The sequence below is a fragment of the Callorhinchus milii genome, unplaced genomic scaffold (genome assembly GCF_018977255.1).
Source record: "Callorhinchus milii isolate IMCB2004 unplaced genomic scaffold, IMCB_Cmil_1.0 Scaffold17, whole genome shotgun sequence".
Lineage (NCBI taxonomy): Eukaryota > Metazoa > Chordata > Chondrichthyes > Chimaeriformes > Callorhinchidae > Callorhinchus > Callorhinchus milii.
The window spans coordinates 5038304-5062298 of record NW_024704758.1 but is presented as its reverse complement, the minus strand read 5'-3'; the positions used below and the strand labels follow the sequence as shown (position 1 = coordinate 5062298).

At 41.9% G+C, this 23995-nt stretch overlaps 1 protein-coding gene across 10 annotated transcripts; it reads left to right on the top strand.

Annotated features, from left to right (window-relative positions):
• The first annotated feature begins 1411 nt into the window (after positions 1–1411).
• On the top strand, positions 1412–22683 carry tnnt3a (troponin T type 3a (skeletal, fast)). Of its 10 annotated transcripts, none has more exons than XM_042341353.1 (16): positions 1412–1522; positions 6529–6569; positions 7077–7090; positions 8699–8722; positions 9449–9475; positions 10315–10332; positions 11299–11322; positions 14698–14719; positions 15193–15238; positions 15653–15769; positions 16444–16521; positions 17005–17118; positions 17691–17800; positions 18148–18238; positions 19894–19934; positions 22336–22683. In XM_042341353.1, exons 2-16 carry the CDS (start codon positions 6550–6552, stop codon positions 22382–22384), a joined length of 795 nt encoding a protein of 264 aa, XP_042197287.1. In that variant the 5' UTR covers positions 1412–1522; positions 6529–6549; the 3' UTR covers positions 22385–22683. The 10 variants fall into 10 exon arrangements, with proteins under 10 accessions (XP_042197287.1, XP_007885664.2, XP_042197283.1 ...); XM_007887473.2 differs by lacking the exon at positions 19894–19934 and adding an exon at positions 19080–19120; XM_042341349.1 differs by lacking the exons at positions 19894–19934; positions 22336–22683 and adding exons at positions 19080–19117; positions 19385–19496.
• The last annotated feature ends 1312 nt before the right edge of the window (positions 22684–23995 follow it).

Genomic DNA, 23995 nt, shown 5'->3' with positions numbered 1-23995 from the left:
ACTGCTGCAACATTACGCACAGACGCAGACAACTGAGCCTCTGCTCACCCTTGGGGAGGTGAGGTTGGATGTTCCTTGGGGTAGGGGCTGAGATCACAAGCCTCTCTCTCTCTCACACACACACACACACACACATACACATGGGCAACCTCCAGTTTAACAGTGATCCATTCCAGATCCATTCAATTAATGCAAATGTTTAAAATTCTTGTTCAAACAAATGCCATCAGGACTCCCCCCACCCCACCACCACTTAACAACAAACTACTACATCTGTATAGATAGCCGTTCACGTCGGGAGGATGTCCCAAGGCACTGGGCAGTCAATGATTTATATTCATAAAATGAATAGACATTTAGATTCATTAAAATTAATTTAAAAAAACACTCTTAAGAAATTCTCTCCCGAAGCTGCAATCATACATCCCATCAAACTCCCAAGTGACACACTTTAAATTCTCAAAAGTTTTTTTCGGGGAATTAAAAGAGACGAGAGAGCTTTTTAAAAAAGATTATTGAGAAAAATGTACGCAATCGATGGCTGGTTCTGTGTCGCTCTGCGTTTTATAAAGTGGAGTGTTTTCTTAAAAAGGGGGCATTTGAAGGAGAAAAGGTGGCTCGGGATTATTGGGGTGTAGGTGGGGGTAAAATCCCAAGCGTTTGATAACTTGTTACTTGTGTTAATGAACAAATCCTGCAAATGATGCCCCATATCGAATAGTCAAGTCGGTGTAAGGCACAGAGATGTCAAAGTGTGGTAGATTTCAAACAGATCTCGATTATAAACGACAACTCTTGCTCCCAGCAAGATCCTAATCTATCAAGACTTTGACATCTCTGCGCTTTCCGCATACTTGACGGGATTTGTTAATTAACACAAGTAACACATTCAAATTTGGAAATGGATGTAAAGACGGGCGAACAGGTGGGCGTTTGGCAAATCGTGATTTAGAATAAAACTAAGACTTTATCTATTAAACCCACTTAGAAACATCAGATAATGCGAACATTGCAGTCAGATGTATCCAGTCTATTAAGTTAATGAAATAGACATGTGTGCCCCGTGTTCAGATCTACAACAATACCCTCAATTGTATTGACATTGCCCAGTGATATTTGCCCCCTGCCCCGTCTCAAAGATCCTTTTTCAAACACTTCAACTTCCAGCAGAATTTAAGTTCACTTTTGCTTAAATTAAGGCTCTATAAATATCTCCCACCCTCTTGCTTGTCTGATCCCCATACACGTCTGTCTCTCAGCCAACGTTGCCTTTGCATCGCTCGCTTTCCTTAAGGCTTGGTTTTTTCTGCTATAATTAGAAAAAAAATCACGCCGATTTGAATTTCTGGCTGGTGTTTGGGAAAGTGCCACCAATAGAATGTGTTTGAGGATCCGATTTCACTATAAGAACCTCACTGATCCACCCCATCACCCGCACCAAACCAGTCGATCAATCGCAGCCACCAGGGAGGTGTGTGTGTCTCTCTCTCTCTCTTTCTCTCTCTCTCAGCGTTCCTCAGAGGTAAGATTATAAATGTGCTGGTCCCAAAGGAGCAAGAAAGGCCATCAACTAATCAGCACAGAGTGGGGGTGAGGGTGGGGGTAGGTGGGTGGATGTTTCTGTCCACTTTGTATATCATTCCTATTGGGAGACATTTGGCACGGGTTGAACTGTTCTGTGTTGTATTCATCTTGTCCCCCACCTTGCCTGCTCCACTGTTGACGGTCACCTGCCCCCTCTCTGGAACTCTGCCTCACCTCCTCCCCACCCCACTTCCGTCGCTTTCTTCAAAGCCCATCCCAAGACCTTCCTCTTTGACCGTGCCTTTGGTCATCCTCCCATCCCCAATCCCGTGCCTTCGGTCATCCTCCCATCCCCAATCCCTTGCCCTCCAACCCTTTTGACTCCAATCGCCAGCTGGGGTGGAAACCCATCACTGTCCAGTGCCGAGAGATGCTCTTCTGATGTGAAAAGTGCTATATAAATGTTGTTGAGAATGAGATTGGTACCACAAGTTCTCACTTGCACCTTATTGTTTGTTTCTATCCACGACGACTGAACTCTGGTGAAGGGATGTCTGGTGTGGTGTGGTATGGTTCTCAGGGACTATGACTATATATCCCATTGAACAACTATTCGGCTGAAGAGCTGTATAGAGATACAGCTATTGTATGCCCTGCAGTTGAATGGCCATTCAATGAGACAGGTCTTTTATCATGACAGCCCCTGAATGATCACAGTTATTTAAAGGCTGCCTTTCATTTGGAGAAATAAGCACAGTCAAACCTGGCTTGAACGACCTCTCATCTCAGGAGACTGGGCCAACATGGCCTTTATATAAGGGTGGTTCTGAGTAAGCGTTGGTTGTGTGTAGAATTTCTGTCTAGGCTTTTTCCAGTGGTTGTTGGCAGGGGGCAGTTGCTGAATGGAGGTGGTTTCTTGAAGAGGTTTGACTGTATCATTGTTTGTGTGTGTAGGTGTAGGTTTGTGTATGTGTGAAATGCTCTTTGAAATCAACGTAATTCACTAGAAGGCTGATGTGAAAGGACTAGGGTGATGCCTCATCGTGAATCGGTGTCTGCTGGCAGCACACAGTGAGGGGTGGGAATGCTTTGAATGGGATTTGTGGTGGAGCCCTTCGCTTTGAGCTGTGGCAAGTGTGGGTGGTTGATTGGGACGATGGGGATAGGTGTGGGTGGGGGTGTAGAGGTGACCTTCGGGTATATTCCAATAACAGCACATCGAGTGTGTATGTCTGTCTATCTGTCTGCCAGTCCTGTGTCCCAGAGAGGGTCAGAGTGAGATCCATTTACTGAATGAACAGATCGTCCCTTGTTATCACCATTCCTGCTTGGAAATTAATTGGGTCAGTGAGAAAGAGAGAAGAGGCTTGGGAGAGATAGAGAGAGAGAGAGAGAGAGAGAGAGAGAGAACGAAAGAGAGGGGCTTGAGAGAAATGGAGAAAAAAAACCTGGGGGAGAGGGATTTGGGAAAGAGTTGGAATAGGGAGACTGGGAAAAAGAGAATTAAAGAGAAAGAGTATAGTAGAGGATCCTGAATGAGTGCACAAGGTAGTTATAAGAGGAAGAGACAGACTTGGAAGAAAGATAGAGAAGGAGGAAGGGAAAAGGAAAGACACCCGGAGAAAAAAGGGAGAGACTGGTGTAAAAATGAGGCAGGAAAAGAAAACAGAAAAGTCTGCATTAAAATAAATGAAAATATCACAGAGAGAGAGAGAAAGAGAGTGCACAATACATTAAGGGAAAGATAGAAATGTAATGCAAGGGAAAGGATTGGAATAGAAGGAAGGTAACCAGATTAGATTTTCCTGAGGAATCAAGATTTAGATCCAAAGAAATTTACAGCATAGAAGAAGGCCATTCGGCCTATCGTGTCTGTGCTGGCTCTTTTAAAAAGCAATCCTTTCAGTCCCGTTTACCTGCCATATTCCCGTAGTTTACTCCTTTTTGGATATCTATCTAGCTCCATTTTGAAAACTAATATGGATTCTGTCTCAACCACTGCTCCTGGCAGGGCATTCCATATCCTAACTACTCATGTTAACTGTGAGTTAACTATCCTAACTGTGCATGAAAAAAAAATGCTTATTTTCTAGCTATCTTACTTACTGTCTCATTGACCAGTGGCAGTCGTTTTTCTCTATTGACTCTATCAAACCTTTCCTAATTTTAAACATCTCTATCAGGTAACCCTCAACCTTTTTTGCTTCAGCAAAGAAAATACCAGTTCCTCCAAGGCTCTGCTCCTAGATTTGTGAGAGGATGGGTTACTGTGAGTTTATTTCCTCTTGTGAGCAGGAGTTAAGGAATACTCTCAGGGAGTGAGTGAAGTCTCAAAAAGCACTTATTTCACATATCATAATAATAATAGTTGTGTGTTTCACCCACAAAATACACAGGCAATCCACTTCACAGTATATCCAGTGAAGCTCTTTGAGACGTTTCAACTACATGCTAAGGCGCTATGTCAAATTCAAGCATTATTATTCAAAATCTTTGTTTATTTGTATTTTGATACAGTGCCTTTCACATCAGATGGATATCTTGAAATGCTTCTCAGGATTTATTGTAACATGTAGTGACTGTGTGTTTTGTAGGCAGCGATGCTTGCATAGTCAGCAAGTGATTGCTGTCACAGTGATTCTTTCTGGTACTCTCTGGGGTCTTGCTCTGAATAAGCAACCGCGTTCAGTAAATGCAAGTGTCAACATCTGAGAGATTTTAAAGAGATGTGTTTAACTAATTCCCTCATGGCTTGCTGTGGGTATTGATGTTTACACTAGGGGCACCATTCTCTAGTGAAACATGCAGGGGGCAGGGAAATGCATTGCTTCATGGGGATGGAGGGATGCGGTGGGGGTTAGCTCAACAGAATGCATAAGATCCTCATAAAAGATTTAGGAGATTGAATGACTGACTATACTGTCCCAGAATTGCAAGAGATGATAGTAAACCAGTAACACTGAAAAGCAGCTGGGCTGTAGTCTGGCTCCAGAGTCCCATTCCTTTCTGGACATTAAAAAGCAATGGCCTAATTAGGAAAGCGAATGTGCACTTAAGAAATAGCCCAGTAATCGGCAGGAGCTGAAGACGCAGAAATATAATCCCCAAGAGAGCAGAGTAACACATTCCCAGCTGTTGGCTTCCATTTTCTTGGTTACGTGCTAAGCGTTCAAAGACATTGAGAAAAACAAAGTATATCAAGTGTTCTTTACGAATTGACTGTGATCTAGTTTCTGATTTGTGATATTTCACTACAGATTTCTTCCCAAGAAATGAGGGAGGGAGAAATTCCACCTGGATTTATGTCGCATTTCAGAATATCCAGAGTTTGGCAAGTTGTTCAATTCAGTCTCATCTTTGAAGTCGGTTTTCAGTAGTTTCTTAAGGAGACTTTATAGAAAACCAGCTTCGGAATGAAAGGCTGCATTTTAGAACTCGCCAAATTCTAATTGCACCCCTGAGTAATACGTCTGCCTAAATCCTTTTCAAGAGTTTATATTCTATGCAAGTTTGACATAACTCATGAAGGGGAATGTAAGACTGCTATAGTATGAAGGACGTAAATGGGTAAGCATGCATTTGGTTAGTCAATGTGTGTCTAAGCTGCAGTATCACACGTATTATATAATCACGTGCAAAAATACTTGATTTTGCCAGAACAATGGAAGAACACTTTTTTATTGAGATTTTGCATTTCTGCAAACGTATAACTAAAACGCTAAGACTTAAACTAACCCAAGGCGCCCTGAACATCATTTGACCTCTGAGGCTAGTGTTGGAGAAATCTCTCAAGGGTAGTGGCTAATAATCTGTAAACACCGTAATATTACTTTACCATTTCATATGACGGATCACTGCAAACCTTGACTTCAAAGTCAAGACTGAATTCAATAACCAGCCAAGTTCTGGACGTTCTTAAATGCTATGTTAGCAGAGTCAGTGTAGCCACAGGTGGAAGTTTACTCCACATAAGTCATTTTAAAGTGAACCACCTGATATGTAGGAGAAATCCTGGCGATGCCCTGGATTTTGGAAGGTGAACTAGATGGACATTGGACTTCTTTTACCTCGCAAATTCTTATGTTCTTATTTTGAAAGGGTAAATTTGCCGATCAACTCGTGTCTGTTATTCAGTTTTAAAAACGTGTATTTGCCTGACTGGACAGGCGAATGACAAATGCGACGTTAATCCTGCAACCAGACTTTAAATAGACGCTTCTCCTGTGTCATCTGAGGAATGAATCTAAAATAAAATCACTCCTTCCTGTACACTGGCATCAAGAATTCTACTTGAGTTCTCGCCATACACTTTTCCTTTAAGACCTGCTCCGTCCTGCTTTTTTATATACTATATATAAAAGAACACACATTTTTTACACTTGTCTGCTTTTAAACCCCGTTAAGTTTTATAACAGGAGAAAGTTTACGAGCCTGAACAACACTTTAATATGAAACATATGTGTTTTTTTGAAAACCAGCTCTGGAGAAAACTGCAGAGTGGTGTATGCTTGAGTGTGTATATGGGGAGAAATTCATATTTTAATATTTTTATAGTTTGAAACGACGTTTTGCAGCAATGGGTTGGGATGCGGTTGAAATTGTCAAAGTCATTTTTTAATTATTATTACTCTATATGCATAGCATAAATATACAAAGTAACAGTAACTTTGAAGTATCTCTGTGCTTGTCTGACCAGCAGATTTATCGCAGAATGATAAAAAATCTTTGAGCTATCCCATTAAGTACGGACAGCTGCAAATACTGTATTGCTGTTCGTATCTAGCTGAGATGGCAGGTGTCGCCTATGTATTAAGGGGTCCCATTGCCTGTACATCACAAGGATGGGCTGAGCTGTTCAATGTTAAGGGGGTGCGGGTGCTATTTCTGTCAGAGGGTCTTAATGAACTGTCACTCCCTTTAAATGGCAGGGCTTAGTAGGATATGGAGCTTAATTGCCAGTGCTGCTTCTGAGGATACTCTCTTCTCCTTTTTTTCCTTTCGTAGATCTAAAAGGTCCAGCTCAAAATGTCTGACACCGAGGAAACGTAAGTGCAGTATTTTGGCAGTGCTTGTTGATATTTGGAGATTTTTTAACTTAAAGGATGCCATCAGCAATTTTTGTTGCTTAGAGAAAAGCCAACTGCTTAGGTTATGGCAGCAATTGAGAATGGCTTGATGTGTAACGGGTTGTAACAATCATAATAATAACATTATTATTAAAAAGTAACTACTTTAGGAAGCTCAAACATATCAAGAAAAGTAACATAAATTTTTATGTAAAGTGGCAGTGTTATTGGTCTGAAAACCATTTAGAAATGACCGCTACAGAGAGATTTAAACCGTAATAACGTAATAATGACAATAATAGATTATTATATATTGTTATATTTGAACTTCCTAAGATAGCTACTTTTTTGCAGAAGGTTGATATTTTGTTCTCCAGGCATTTTGTCAAGGATGCTATATAAATGCAAGTTGTTGTTGTACAGCTGTTAGGTACTGTTAGTCTTTAACCTTTAATTAATTCGATCTTCTTTCCCCATCTCTTACAGGGAACAATATGAAGGTATTTGCCCCATCCTTTCCTATGGATTGCAAGTATAATGCTTGAACCAGGATTCCAGTTGTATAGTATAGATTTTCTTGCATTGTTAAATGACTGTATACAAGACAACACAATTTATTTACACTTTTGTAACTATTTTCACGTCGGGAGGATATCTGAAAGTGGTTGACACTGACTGATAGGTACCTGAGCTGGGGGTGGGAGCCGAGGGTGGTGGGGAGAGGAAAGATGACTGAAAGGGCGGGCAAAGAGTTATGTCTTGAGACGGACCTTGAATGAGGCGAGGGGGGTGGAAACGAGTCAGAGGGACTCAGGGAAGAAGTTCCAGGAATTTTCAGAGTGGCTGAAAGCCCGCCCTCCGTATCCTTACCGAACAGTCTTTCACACCTCGCTGTTTTGCCTTCATTCAGAGAGCTGCGCAATATCCAAAAAATATTGCTCAATTGAGCCGAAACTCAGCTTTGCACAAGAAAAGCAACTCTTTGCTCTCGGGAATGATCCGATTCTTTCAGAGAAATGAAAAAAATATATTTGCGGTAGCCAAGAGCGACAATTTTACTTTGCGTCATGGGGATTTCAAACCCCTAATCCCAATAAAATGGTAGAAAAAGTGGCACTCTCTTTCAAAGTACATTTTGAAATATTTTCATTTTAGTTATTTAATTAACGAGTGCTTTGTAAATAACTGATACTGCGCCATCTAGTGAAGATCTACACCCATTGCTGACTTACTTTGTAACGTAACCTTTCAACGTGTACCAGATTAATATGTATCCATTTTCATTTTGGATCATCGCACTGACTGATAACTAACGTAGACTTTGCATCCTGTTTAGTGTTTTTAATTCTCCACGGTTAATATTGACCTTTGTTTAACCTTCATTTATTTGGGGATATTTGGTCGATAATTAGTGGCCTTTTCGATCGCGAAAGAAAATATGGGTTGTAAAGTGGCCATGGACTGCACTTCCTTTGTGCTGCACTTGCATGCTGTGAGCAGGCAACACTGCGAACGAGGTGACTTCAACAAGGTCACTGTCCAGCGCCTTGGGACGTCCTCCCGACATGAAAGGCGTTATACAAACATTATTTTGTATTGTCAATGGCGCTGCCTGCTCATAGTGCGGCTGTGCAGCTCATAGGAAGTGATCTTATATCCTAGATGACCGAAAGGGCGGGCAAAGAGTTACGTCTTGAGATGGACCTTGAATGAGGCGAGGGAGGGAAACGAGTCAGAGGGACCAAGGCGATTTATATCCTAGATGTTGGCCATTCTCTAGATAAAACAATACAAAATACGTAAAAACAAGTCAACAATGGAAACTCACTTTCCTCGATTTTGGAGAAAAATCAGAAAACCCGACCAAACAACAACTGCCAATGATTAAGTCAGTAACCGACACACCTAAACTGCAAATGTTGAATGTGTTTAATTTATCTTACATATGCTAACAACACTGGAGTGATTAATATATTGTCTAAGCAAGTTACATGAGATTCATAGCAATGTGTAAACCCAGTGATAGATAAGCATTGAGAAAACACTGAATGCTCATCATTGATTGTGCTGTAACTAAACAGAGCTTTTATCTTTTTGCTGAATTATAGAACAGGAGGAATATGAAGGAACAGGTAATTGGCACTGCACTGCGCTGGGCTGTCATTGTCTATTAGTACTGCCTAGCTCCGAGTAATCACTGACACTAACACTGCCTCATGCCAAGTCATCACTGACATTGGCATGGTAGAGTGTTGAGACCTCATTGACCTGTGACATTGCCTCGTGCTGAACCATCACTGACCATCAGCACTGCAGCAACATAAGAACAGGCGGACGCCAATCACCTCATTGAGCCTGTTCCGACAGTTTATTAGATTGCGGCAGATCCATTAATCACATTTCCCCAACAAGGTAAGGGATGTGGGGTGGGAGATGGGATCCAGCCCTGCACATTCAGAAAATTCAGAATTCGGAAGCTTTGCTTGTTAAGAAAAAAAATGGCTTCTAAGTTAAGACTGAATTTAAGTAGTTTTCAACCATTCTGCGCCAGGTTTCAGCTGAAATGCTCCATCAGGGTACAATCAGCTGGAATTTCATGCCTTCTTGAATCTCCTAGGGATTTTGAAGCAAAGCCTTTTGTGTTTGTGTAGTTCACCTGCAACACATTTCCTTTCAGATGTTTGCTCAAGTGTATTTAAGTGAACAGAAGGTTAAATGCCTGCACTTTGCTCCCATGGGCGACAATAATATTTCTCGGGCTGTGAATTATGTTGGTCAATGTTGTGCCTTTCTTGTCTTTCTTCTCCATCTCCTACTCACTGCTCCGCTTCTTGTCGCTTGCTGCATGTTCATCTCAGCTGTCGAAGAGGTTGAGGAAGAAGGAGGTATGTATTGTAGACAGTAATCCCACCCACCCTTCTTTCCTTCCTTCCTTCCTTTCTTTCAGGTAATTTCTTTTTAAATTGTTTTACGGTCTCTCCCTCTCTGTCACATCCACCAGTGGAGAGACAGGTACTCCCCCTCCCCACCCCATGAATTAACACTGAGAGGCATTGGATACAATGCCCCAGTATTGTAGCATTTAGTGCTAAGTGGTGATTAATAACTGGTTGTCTTTGGGTATGAGGGGAGGTGACTAGAAGGAGATAAATTGATTGTGAAGGCTGTGGGTTAAGCCCCACATCAGGGACTTTGAACTCGTAGTCTAGACATTCCAGGAAGTGTACTGCTGTCCATTGGATGAGATGTTAAACCAAGGTCCCGTCTGCCTGTTCAGGCGGACGTTAAAGATCCAGTGGCACTACTCGAAAAGAGAAGGGAGTTCCTCCCTATGTCCTGGCAAATAATCCCCCTCCCCATGACGAAATTGGTCATTTAAGTGCTCTGGGACACTATCCTATGTGAGGGGCACCGTATAAATAAAGATGTTGTTGTCATTCACCTCAAGGCTGTTTGGCTGCCGCATTTGCCTATGAAGTACACACTGACTGAACTTAATAGCCGCCACTCTGAAGGCCTTTGAGGCATTCCAACATTATAGACGTGATATCAAAGGCAAATATGATTAATGTTAAGCTCTCTGATCCAATAGTTGGCTCAGCAATGATTGGTGAACTCCAAGCCTGGCCAGTGGCCCTGCGCTATGCTCTTCATTGCTAACTAAGTCATTAATCTCTTTGCATCTTTACATTTCCTGCTTGCTGCATGCCCTGGCCGCTCATAGAAGTTGAACAGGAAGAAGGTATGTGACTTTCTGTTCTTACAAATGTTTCACTTCAACCAAAAGTATAAATCAGATACATTAATGGAACCCAGTTTCTGCAGGTTGTCTTTGGGTAATGAGGGGAGGTGACCAGGTGGAGATAAACTGGTATTGAAGGTTCTTCGTTTAAGTCTCAGTGGGTTCCTATTGCTGGCACTCGGGTAATGTGGGCAAATTGTGGAGTCCCGTAGGGTAGTGGTTAGTGCATGTGCCTCGCAAGCAAAAGGACCCACGTTCAATTCCTGGGCGAAATGAAATCTTAGGTATGTTTCCTTACTCCACATGCCTCTGGTTACCTCGGAGTAAGTAGAAACCCAGATGGACTTTTACACTTGGTTTAATTCCTATTATTATTTTCAGGAACATTGTCAGATCACCCCTCAACTTCCTGAGCTCCAGACAAAATAACTTGCATTTAGTCACCAAGTCTCCTCCTGGTGAATTGTCATAAATCCAGTGTATCCCTCCTCCAAATACAGTATCAACACAATAGGGTAGATGAGATCTGACCACTCGGAAACCATGTTTAACGGTGAACACCCAGACCGAGAGTTCCACACGTGGATATATGGTTTCCATTTGTCTAGAATGGACTGTGCACTCTCTCCCCAGAGGGAAGCACACACTCACTTAATCCCAGAGATTAGTAAATGCAGGTTGGCAAGAGCCAAGGTCGATTGGCAGACCACTTTCCAGCAGTAATAATCTTTCAAAAGAAAAACAATGTGGTCCCTCAATCCACGACTGTTTGTGGGTACACTGCTGTGTGCAATTAGCTGACGTGGTTTTGCCCACAAAATACACAAGTCAATCGACTTCACAATTTATTCCGTGTAGAGCTTTGAGACGTTTCAATGACGTGATAAGGCGCTATATCAAATGCCAGGATTATTATTATTCATTTCTGTTTGTTCTGTGTTGTTTTTTTTGGTAACCCCCCAACAGGTTACGGAGATGAAGATGGAGACGGTATTTGTTGTTGACTTTCACAATCTAAATTCACCCAATCCAAACTCTAACAGTTCCCTTTCTCTCCCCCCCCATCAATTCCCTAGGAATAATCCTTCCTGGGAATGTAGTGGTTTGAGGTGTTCCAAAAGCGATCTATAACCGCAAGATTGAACAGATCCTTTGACTAACAGATTTCAGTGCATTAATGACATGTAACAATTCTGACCTAGATCTTAGTTGCCTTTCAGTGGTGATTTGTTAACCTGAACATTGTCCTGTGCAATTTGATTACCTATTGTTGGTCCCCTTCATTCTCCAGAGATTTGTTGTGGTCTTCACTGAGAGACATTCCCTAGTGTGTTTGGTGAGAGGAGGGAGGGAATGAGGGAATAAGTGAGGAAAGGAGTGGATGAGGCGGGGAAGAAATGAAAGAGGGAATAAGAGAGCAAAAGAAAGAGGGAATGAGGGTAGGTAAGGGATTAGGGAGGGAGGGAATTAGGGAGGAGAGAAGGAAGGAATGACGGAAGGAATGAGAGAGAGGGAGGAAAGTAGAGAAAGAATAAGGGCAGGAGTGAGCGAATTAGGGAGGGAAGGAAGGAGAGAATGAATGAGCAATGGAGGGAGGCTCAAGCAGGCAACACTGAAACACCAGCCTGTCTTTTCCATCTGTCTAGTTCGGTCACCAAATTGTACGGCAAAAGCCCTCAAAAAACACAGGACCAAAGTATCTGAGATCAAAGCAATGCGTGATCTCACCCCAATAGCAACGCAGATAGATCCTGTGACAACAAACATCCTGAGGCTCTTGTCCAATAATGAGCTTGGAAACAAATATAAGTAAGAGATCATACATATGTTAAAAAATCACTAAACACTTTTTTGGTGAATGAAAGTGGCTTCTTCTTAAAACAAAACTCAAAACAGAAAAGAGTGAACACTATTTATTTGATCCCTGGACCCCTTTACATCTAAATGGCAGGTGACAAGTCTATGACCACTACCCTTGAAAAATATTGGCATTTTCTGTTCCTATCCCAACTCATGTCTTTAATTTTTTCACGTGTGATGTCATTGAGAAGAGTCCACATATTATTGCCAATGGGATCTAAATACCACCCAGTACCTTGGTTTCCCAACATGCCACCAAACAAAATGTCCCCATCAATGTCTGGTAAGCTTTGACCTCAGGGGAGAGAGTGTAGAGACCATTGAAAACTTCTCCGCTCAACCTTTTAACCAAAAACACTTCTCGAATTGTTTATATTGCAACTGCCATGTTAGTGAGACAGCGAGGCTTGAGGTGGGCAGAATCCAAGTTTACCGAAAATCACCCGTTAGCAAGTCACTGCCCCCACTTTATTCATGGTTGAATTTACATGTGTCTGATGTGATATTAAAACCTTTTCTTAGAATTACTAAATTATTAACGTCTAAATGTTTCATACTTTCAAAGTAATGCCTCTTAGACAATTTAACCCAGTTTAGAGCTGACAATGGAGTTGTACAGACTTGTTAACAGCGGTACCTTTGTGATTGTGCTTTGGAAATGTTTTTTTTTCTAAGTTGGCTTATAGCAAATGTATATGTGTAGCATGTCCGTTAAGAAGGATTCTCCTTGCACTCTCTCTTCCCCTCCCCTCCCCTCAGATCAGAGAAACTGATGGACAATCTGCAAGACTAGTTAATGATTGAATGCTGTGTGCTGAACTCTATGATAGCAGCTTTCCATTTAGTGTTCATAAATTCACAAGATTTGCCCACAAAATATAGTCAATTCACTTTACAGTATATTCTGTGAAGTGCTTTGAGACATCTTGAAGATGTGATAAGGAGCTATATCAAATGCAAGGATTATTATTATTATTTAAGATCAGTCCGGCTGAAGGATGCCCTTTGGCCAAATTAATCTCATCCTTCCATGATACCCACCCTACCGTCTCCACTAATTGTTGCTCGTAGCTCATTCCTCTAACACTAACAATCATCCTCGTTGCTCTTTTTATAATGAGATTTCCTATTCAAGAATCAACATAAAGATCGCTAGTTTAAGGAACGTCTTGACTCAGAAGGTAGTGAGAACGTGATACTTACTGCCAGAAGCTGTGATTGAAGCAGAAAGCATCAGTCTGGTTCAGAGAAAATTTGGTGCATATATGAAGGAAAAGGGAATAGAGGGGTATAGGAGAGGGGAACAGGAGAGGTGAGTGCTCGTGTGGAATAGAAGCACCAGCACAGATTAGATGGGCCGAATGGCCTGTTTCAATGTCATAGATTTCATGTAATTCTAGGTGTAATATCACATGATCCCAAGATTGGTCTAGATGAAGAAGGCCCTTCAGCCCATCTGATCCCATCTTTGCGGGATACTCAACCCTCACCCCTGCACCCCATCCCAGCTGTGTCTTTTTGAAGTAAATGCACTGGCCTCAACATAGATCTCAGAACTCGTGGAAGCTTATGCAAGTGAATTTCCAGACTGTAGATTGCAGATGGGAGATCTTTCCAAGTGGGGCTAGGACAGTCCCTATTTTTTATAGTCATATTTTACATGCCAAACTTTCCTTATCATCTGTGAGGGTCAGCAGGTGATCTGGTCCCTAGCTGATGTTGTCCCATGGGCAGGATCTAAGTGGAGGAAATAAGTGTGAGCTGGATTGCGAATTGAGGATGGGGGGGTGGGGGGGTTTAGACTAGAGCTATATAGCTCCCTGGCTTCTGTTTGTGGGAGACATCTGGCAGGCCTCTCCTTAATCCTGGGGTGTTGCATTTTGCCGTATGGGGAAATCATGAGGCTTAGCGTAGGGGACAGCAGAACCAGAACTTTAACACCAACAAGTACAAAATCCTCCTTCAGAGGTCTCTAGACAAGTGTGCCTGACACAAAGGGAGACAAAAAAAAGGTGTTAGTCTCTATTCCACTTTACTCTGTCTCTAACTCATGCTCTAGCTGACATGGGAATGCTTGATGAACAGTGTAGAGGGAACTTTATGCTGGAGGCAACACAGGGTCGGAGCCATTGAATGGAGTTTACTGGGTGGGTGAGCGGACGGGGGTTGGGGACCACAGGCTGAGATGTGTTTAGTCACCATCTCGCTGCAAAGCACAAATGCTGAGTATTCAGTCATCTGTGGTAACATCTGATACTGATTAACACACAGGCCTGTTTCTTAACCTGCACATTCACTGATGTTAAATCATTCTACTGACGTTGTGATGATTTGGAAATCAGGATTTAACTGTTTATTTTAGATTTCTTTAAAAACGAAACCAATTTTGGGTTTTCGTTAAAAACTAAAAAAAACAGTATTTTGATATCACAAACAGTTGGACCGTTATTATTAACCATTCTCTGACTTTTCTTTCCCCTCTCTACTTTTTCCACCGTGCTTCAGAGGAGGAAAAGCCCAAAACAAAGTGAGTTGGTTGTGAATATGGGAGCGTCTGTAAAGCATGCAGTGTGGAACAGGGTTGGAGCTAAGTGACAGATAACTCTCTCTGACTCTCAATGCAGTGATTTGACCTTTAACTACTGACTGAAGCACATTGTCAGTGCAGAATAAAGGGAGCTTTACTCTGTCATTAATCCTTGCTGTCGCTGACCTGGGAGTGTTGGACGGACATTGTAGAGGGAGGTTTACTGTGTCTCTAACTCATGCTGTCACTGGTCTGGGAATTCTGGATGGACAGTGTAGAGCGAGCTTTACTCTTTATTTCACCTGTGCCGTGGCTGATCCGGGAGTGTTGTGGGCACTGAAGGCTGAAATTAAATGGAACAGATGATGTACAGGATAAAACTGAAATAACAGGGATGTTCTGAAATGTAAAGTAATTGTATTTGCATTGAATTTGGTTCCATGCAACCATTAACTTGTGTCCTTCCATTACAGAATTTCGGCCCCTAAAATCCCAGAAGGAGAAAAGGTTGACTTTGATGTAAGTGTGAAACCAATTCCCTAATCGTTAACCGTGTGTTTCATTTTATGGATATTTTCCTGTAAGTGTTTTTTATAAAAAAAGTAGGGCTCTTAATTTGACATGTTCCTTAACAGAATTCCTTAACAAGTAAATGTGGAATCCTGTATAGTACTGGTTAGAGCACTCGCCTCACAAGCAAGAGGACCCAGGTTCGATTCCCGGGCGGGGCAAAACCTTAGGCAAGTTTCTTTACTCCATGCACTTCTGTTTACCTAGTAGTAAATAGGAACCCATTCCTACTTAATTTGTCGATTGGCAGATCGCTTTATCTGGAAATCTGGAATTCTCTCTCCCAAAGGCTGTGGAAGCTTCCCACAGACCAGCCTCACTGCAGTCTCTGATGAATGACCTCTCCCTCTCTGTCTTCTCCAGGACATCCAGAAAAAACGTCAGAACAAAGATCTCAATGAGCTGCAGTACTTGATTGACATTCACTTTGAGAAGAGGAAGAAGGAGGAGGAAGAACTGATTGCTCTGAAAGACAGGATTGTGAGTGTGTGCGTGTGTGTGTGTCGGAGGTGGGGGGGTGGTCAATATGGAAACATTCCAAAGTTTGGAACCTTCCTGGTTAATTACACCCTAAATATGCAGTCCTATAGCTCAGTGGTTAGAACACTTGTCTCGCAAGCGAGAGACCTGGGTTCGATTCCTGGCAGGTTGAAACCTTGGGCAAGTTTCCTTACTCCACACCAGATAGTAATCCCTCAAGAAAAAAAAATTGGTCCTTCAATCCACGAGTGTTTGTGGTACACTGCTGTGCACAATTGGCTGCCGTGTTTCGCCCACAAACATACAGTCAATTCACTTTACAGTATATTCTGTGAAGCGCTTTGAGACGTCGAGAAGACGAAAAGCGCTATATCAAATGCAAGGATTATTATTATATTATAAATGATTGAAGTTCTCCGCCACCCACCACCTCCTCCGCACGCCCTCTCTAGCACGCTTAATCTTTACGTAAAGCGCTCTAAGACGGGGCCTCGCATGGAGGTTGCTTTACAAGTGCAAGTTGATGTAAATTTTAAAAAAAGTTTCAAATACACCAACAGCGAAACACCAACTTGTTACATCCCGCCACCCCACCTTACTCCGCACTTAAAAGTCAATGCGTGCTGGCTGCTTTTAGAATCAATCTTCACTCCTTTGTTTTGCTCAAACTGCAGGAGAAACGCAGAGCGGAGAGGTCAGAGCAGCAGAGGATTCGCGCTGAGGAGGAAAAGGAACGACAAAACAGGATTGCTGTAAGTCACCCACATCGCCGACTGGGTCAGACTTGGAAACTTGGGAGTGTTTGGTTTGCAAGTCTTAGCGATGAACTGGCCCAGTGGCTTCACTGACACTGGGAGAAGCCAGTGGTTTGGAACTTCAAGTTATTGGAGTTGCCTCTGAGGCAAAGCCTATCAGAGATGTCTCTGTTTCCTGAGGTCTTAGCGAAAAAAAAATGCCATCTATGAGAGGGGAAGGTAAAAGTTATGGAGTTCTTAAATACAGTGCTGTCTCCTCTTCCGCTCTGTGTTTGCAGACTCCAGGTGGGTAATATAAAAGGGGAAATGAAGACCCCTAAAGAGAATTATAGAAGTCTCATGACTAGAGTCTCTTTACTAATTCTGAGCCAAGCTTTGTCTCCTAACTTCTACAAATTGTGTGACAATCGTTCAACGACGTGATAAGGCGTTATATCAAATGTGAGGAATATTATTATTGTCATCAATATTATTCTACAGGAGGATAAAGCCAGAAGAGAGGAAGGTGATGCTAGGAAGAGAGCTGAGGGAGATGCCATGAAGAAGAAGGCCTTAACCAACATCGGAGCTCAGTATGGCAGCTACCTTGCCAAGGTAAGAGGCAACATGGGTGACACCAACATGAGGAAGTGCCTGCCCTCTCCTATTGCATCACAGCTGCTCCGAGACACTGAAGGGCACTATATAAATGCAAGTTCTTGTTGTAGCTGAGATCAGAAGCTCAATTGTCCTGGGGATACAGCTGACTTTGTTACTCATCAATCAGAGGCTCAGAATTTCACGTCGCCTTAGCTATCTTAAGGTCATTTGGGGAGAAATTCCACCTGTGTCTGGATTACTCTATTACGTAGCATTAGCTCTTGGGCATCAGCCTTGCTCAGTTAGCAGCAATCTCGCCTTTGAATCAGAAGGTTGTTGGTTCAAGTCCCACATTGGGAATTTTGAACGATGGAATTCTCTCCCTCAGGCATCAGGCTCCAACATTGTTAACTGTATAGAGCCTTGGTCAGACCCCATCTGGAGTACTGCATTATTTGTAAACAGGAGGGAGTTTCTCCCAGTTTCTCCCCATTCACTTCATAACAGTTTGTGGAGCTATGTGCAAATTGGCTCCTTTGTTCACGTACAGAAATGTGCTAACCTTGTCTAATTGATTGGTGTATCAGGCTGACCAGAAGAGAGGCAAGAAGCAGACAGAAAGGGAAAAGAAGAAGAAAATCCTGGCAGAGAGACGCAAGCCACTTAACATTGACCATCTCAACGAGGAGAAGCTTAAGTAAGTCAGGTGTCTAATCGTTCATCTCTAGTATAAATTAATTTTCTTCCTCAGGAATATACAGGACTGTAAAAGATCAGTGTTTACCATCTGGCCCAACTCAAAGTAAAAAACAAGCTGTACTCTGCTCTGTGCTGCCTTCTACCTCAAACAATAGCTTGCTTGCTATAATTTGCAGTTAGATAATTGCAAATTTGTGCATGTTAAGCAATGGATTCAACATGTTTTTGTATGGAGGACTGGGTTTCCATTTACACACTGTGATATAAACTGATATCATCGTGATGGGGGTGCCTGCAATTTTGACATTGTTAAACCTGTACTCTTTCCATCTGTGTTACCTGCAGGGACAGAGCCAATGAAATGTTCCAGTGGTTGTGTGGGTTGGAATCAGACAAATTTGACTTTGCTGAAAAGCTGAAGAGACAAAAGTATGAGGTATGTATCCCAACCCTCACAGAGCTAATTCTATATCTCAGCACTCCAAGACGCTGCCTCACCTGATTAGGTACTATATAAATGCAAGTTGTTGTTGTCTAAAACCGAGCACCTCAAAAGAGACCAAAGCGGTCAGAAAAGGTGGTCTGCGTCTAGTTACAGACAAAAAGTACCCTCAACATTTACAATGTCCAGTTCAATGTGTTTGGTAAAAGGAAAACTATTCCAGTGTTAGAATTAATGAAGCACAGCTCCTAGTCCTGTTTGTTCAACTAAAGTAAACCTCATATAAGTTGTATCTATTGGGGCCATACATTTAATGTGACTTATGCAAAGTATGAGTATATGTCAAACTTGCATAGTATATAAACTCTTGAACGGGACTTGGGAAGATGTATTATACGATTGATACAGATCAGACTGATGTGAGTTTTACTGTGTAGGATGTTTTCAGTCATCATTCATCCTTTTGTTCTCAGGTCTTTGAGCCAAATCAATCTTTAAATCCTTTGCTTGCCCATTGACTTGGCACCATCTTTGGAATTTAACATTGCATCTGGGACTATGCTGAGAATACATTTGCAGGGCTATGGGGTAAGAGTGAAGAATTGGGATTAGTTGGATAGCTCCTTCAAAGAGCTGGCACAGGCACGATGGGCCGAATGGCCTCCTTTTGACCTGTAAAATTCTATAGTTCTATGACATGGAATAAAAGCAGAAGATCTTTTTCCTGCAGTGTAATTCATATCATATATCATATTTAAATGGTGACCTCCTGGCACAATACTTAATTGTGAACTCAATGTTCCACTGAAATACATATCACTGTAATTTCTTATAGATTACAACAGCACGTAAGAGAGTGGAAGAGCTATCTAAGTTGTAAGTACTAAAGACAGTCATGGTCAAAGATTGCAGTTACAGGAGTCCTGCCTGGTACGTGCATGGGCTGGTTGCATGGTAAGCTTCCAAGGAATTTATCTAGGCTGAGGGGGCAGCAGGCAGCCATTCAGATTAAGATCTTTGTAGCTACCACATTGTTTCAAATTATTGAAGAGTTGTGCTTTGCATTGGCGAAGACAGCATTTGACATAACATTGTGTAAGGTTGCCCTGTGAAGATGCTCATAACAGCAGATAGACAGAGGTTCAACAAGATGATGAATGATGGCCACCAGAAACACAATGGAACATCTTGGTTAAAGACTTTGTTTTTTAATCTCCTCGACACGGGTAGATGGTAAACTAAATCGTTTACCTTTCCAGTGCCCCCTCATTCATTAATGTCCAGCATCTTTCTTTTGTCCTTTGGTCACCTGCTGCTTCCTTCAACCTACTTTCAGGTTAGCTACAACAGTTTAGTTCTCAAGTCAGATCCACGGCTCTCTTCTGTACATCCAGGATCATTGTTCAGCCTCTGTTTTACTCCAGGACCACATGAAAGCCTAGTAAGTGAGCTCTAGGTGCATAAAATTGGGACCAGTAACCCGCTTTTCATCGAACAAGTCATTTCTTGAACTGCTTGGGGTTTCTCTCAGCAGTCATTCTTCTGCAGAATTGTGATCGACACAGATATTCAACTGCCAGGAGATCCCAGGCTCCAGCAACCACAGGTACCGGCATTGGTGTAAACTAACAAACGTATGTTATTTTCAGATTACTACAGCCAGAAATCGCATTGATCAACTTCAAAAGCAGTAAGTACATTGATACCCTTTCCCAGTACAATCAGTCCAAACGACCCTACAAGCATGGACGTCTAACACATCTCTTATTGGATGAAGCTAACTCAAAATTCTGTTCCAACAGGCATGGGACAGGTCTGCAGGGAAATACTCACACAATATTGACTACTGTATTATTTTTGTTTTGCATCGACCTAGTGGTGCCTGTTGGAATGTCATTCTACCTTCATAGAACGTAGAATCGACAAGAACCCAAACCTCGTACCTTCCCGTCTCCACACAATTGGATCATCCTGTTTGACTGCCTTTGCCAGTGTCAACAGGTTCATTTTGGCATTGGTTTCTGCTTGAACTTCATACTTGTGAACTTGTACTGTTCAGTGTCAGGGTAGATAGTTGATTGTGTTTTGAGGAGGTCGACTGATCCGTGACTGGAATAGAGCAGGTTTGTATGGATTTCAATGATGACGTGACGGAGTGTGGCTATGATCCCACCTGTACCCACCCTCACCATTGACACACACTGTCCAGTCCGTCTTCCTGTGTAGAACCTTAGCCCAGCACGGAGTTAGCTCCACTAGGAAGTGGAGGAAAGATGAAGGGAGAAAATGCGACAAACACAATATAAGTGGAAAAGATGTATGTTTCACATTTTTTAAAGTTGTGCAAAGCGACCCTGAATTCCAGTTGTGTGGAGACGCCACAAAGGCTTTAACCTCACTAAATTTCATGCTAAATTCCATTCCCTACCCTGTGTTAATCCATTTACAACGTGTGGTGTTATTATTGTTAAGTTTAATCTCTCTACCATCCTACATGGTGCTATCACTTACACTTAAATCACAACTCAGCATATGATTTGTCTCTGCTGTCTATATTGAGAGTCTTTTGAATAACCACAACAAAGGAACAGAAGGGAAGGCCAGGGATGTATTGGATGCAGGCCATTCCGTGGCACTACACATTATCATCTCCTGCAATCTGTGTCCTCTCACCGTGTCCTTCAAAATTTCCACTTCCCAAGTACGAAATCTATTCCATTGAGGTGTCAGCCCGAAAACATTGGATTTGCAAAGAATTCGCGAGACTTGAATCTTCCATGTGTCTCTTTGGCAATGCAATTCTCACACCGTCGCCTTCTGAGTGTGTTGGAGCAGTGTTCCCAAAGGTCGGCCTGATATATATCCCGTTTCCGCCAGACTTCATTGTCACTAATTATTTGTTTCTCAAATCCAGTCAGTAACCCCTGCATTTTAAAGTCCTTCACTACATATATATGTATATATATATACACATACATTCACCCACAAAATACACAGGCAATTCATTTTACAATATATACTGTGAAGCGCTTTGGGACGTCTCATTGACGTGATAAGGTGCTATATCAAATGCAAGGATTTTATATATATATATTATAGATACATGTATATATATAGATTATATGTATGTGTGTGCATTTCAGTGTTCAAATATGAAATATATTTACTGTATATGTAAATGGATATATATACATTGAATATACAATATTTTCTTAACCGGGGACCGCATTCAAATGTATGGGTTAAAAACAAAGATCTTGTTATTCCTTGTTATGTATGGAGCAGTTCCACATTAACTGCTGCACTACACAGTAATATAATCAAGCTGGAATTTCCCCCTTGTAATTCCGATGGAGTCAAACCCAGTCCTTAGTTGTGCAAAGTTCCTGTGATGGGTCAGGACCAAGTAAAGGGAGGTAAGATCCTTGCTGGGAGCACATGCATTTCAAATGCTTTGTTCAATCGCTCTGAAAATGTACAGGGCCTTTAGGTCTAAATCGCTCCTCTGTCCAGCGTAAGTAATTCATTAATCTTGCACTAAAGCCTGCCAAAGCTGTAGATTGGTAAGTAAAGCATGCCTTTTCTCAGAGGCTGAGTTTGCTGTGCATGCTGACTTGGTTTAATATTTCAAACGTGCAAACTTTGAAAAGGGAACTTGGATGAATCTCGTAAAGGACAGTGTGAAAGGAATGAGCTGCTCTTCAGGTAACTGGGAGTGAAAGGAGCAGAACCTTTGACATGGGGATACAATCCTGATTGTTTACCATTTCAACTGTTCATATTCAGCGCCCAACTGATTAATTTCCTCTCCTGTTGCATCCACCTCAATCCACCAACCCCCGGGGCAGGCTGCAGTTTCCTCTAAGACTTGTCCATCTTCCTCTTTGGTGCACAATGAAAAGTTGTTGAGTTGGGGGTTGGGGGAGGGAAGAAAATAATGGTGCATCAATGCTTCTCATGTCACAACACGGTATCACATGTTCCAACCCAGTGCAGATTGGTTGCTCTGCCATATTGGGAAGTGGCTCCCAGTTCCAGTTTCCTCCACAAACAGTTGACTTGGTTTTCTTTGTGTGTGATCCGCATTGCAGCAGCAAGAAGGGAGCCGGCAAGGGCAAAGTTGGAGGCCGCTGGAAGTAAGCAGTGGAAGAGGGTGATGCCTGCTGCAGCATGACCCCCCCCCCAATTGTGTGGCTCCATGGCTTGGATTCTCGCTGGTTGGGGCTTCATCAGCAGCCAAAGCAATCTACAGCACCATTATGTCCAAGGCTTAGAAACCATCCACTACTCTATCTTATTTCATGGTAGACATTGGACCTTATTGGCAGTTAACTTAACCCTTTATTTACCACGATCCTGCAGTGCCCCTCTTCTCCTATAACAACAGTTTTATCCTTGATCATTCTCGTTTTTGTAAATAAAGTGTGGCATGTAATTTATTCCCTCTCTGACTGGAATATTTGCGTCCGTTTAAAGCATTACATTTTAACATGAGATGTTAAACCAAGGTTCCTATCTATTCAGGGAGATGTTAAAGATCCCATGGAACTATTCGAAAAGTGAAGGGAATTTCTCTCGCAGTCCTGGTTAATAGTCCCCCTGATGAAAGCAAGGAATCATTCGCTTCACCTGTGGGACATTGCTATATGCAAATTGACTGCCATACTAACCTACAAATACACAGACTATTACAGTAATTCTCTGTGAAACGTGTTGAGATGTTTAGACCTTATAACTGCTATAACAAATGCAACGATTATTCTTATTAAAATAGAGATGCCCCACAACAAGTATGTTATATACTGTATTCTCTAATATAGATTGTAGCAAATAGGGAATATGTTCCACCAAACCCAGGTTGTCAATTCGAGAGGATTGCAATGTAGGCAGTAATAAAACTGGAGGCTGAACATTGTTTAATGAAGTAATTGAATAATAAAACATCATTATTATAATTATTATTACAATCCCCTATATAAGTTGGTCACACAAATCATGACTCTTTGTGGGTTATTGCAGAAGCAAATAAAAATAATAATCTTTGCATTTTATATATTGCCTTTCACGTTGGTAACGCTTCATAGAATTTACTGTAAAATTTAGTGGCCGAGCGCGGCAGCCAATTTGCACCCAGCCATATCTCACAAATAGCCACAAAGTGAATGATAGTTGTATCTGGGGATTGCCATGGGATTTCTTATTCCCAGCTGAAAAGGCACCGATGGAACCTTGGTTTAACATCTCCTCCGAAGGACAACTGTTGAGTCTGTTTTCAGCAACAGTCACTACATTTAGGGAAGTTTCTATGTGATAATGTGCTATAAACATCTCTTTCTTTACTCACAATCCACAATGAGAACACAAAATGTACAGTCAATTCACTTCACAGTATTCTGCGAAGCGCTTTGAGATGCCTATTATTATTATTATTATTATTAAATAGTGCTCCATTCACATCCGATGCTGGACAGCCCAGTCTGTAGCCAGCAGATCAGTTTGTTATTTCCATTTCTGACATCCCGCAAAGTGTTTGAAGCCCAAGGATAGAAATGTGACAAGAAAATTTATAGGTTCCACTTTTTTGAAGCGACAATTTTTTTTTACATTTCGGGATTTTAGACGTATAAAAAAGTGGCTAGCGTTTTTTTTTACCATTACGACATTGAGGCCTTGAAGGCAGTGCAGAGGAGAGCAACTGGATGATACAACAACAACAACAACAACAAGATTCCATTTATAGAGCGCCTTTCA

Excerpts from the sequence above, each read along its gene's own strand:
- tnnt3a (XM_042341349.1), top strand. The coding sequence starts at position 6,550 with ATGTCTGACACCGAGGAAAC. Across the intron at positions 17,119-17,690 it reads ATGGCAGCTACCTTGCCAAG|GCTGACCAGAAGAGAGGCAA; the intron begins GTAAGAGGCAAC and ends TTGGTGTATCAG. Across the intron at positions 19,118-19,384 it reads AGAGTGGAAGAGCTATCTAA|GTTCAACAAGATGATGAATG; the intron begins GTTGTAAGTACT and ends AGATAGACAGAG.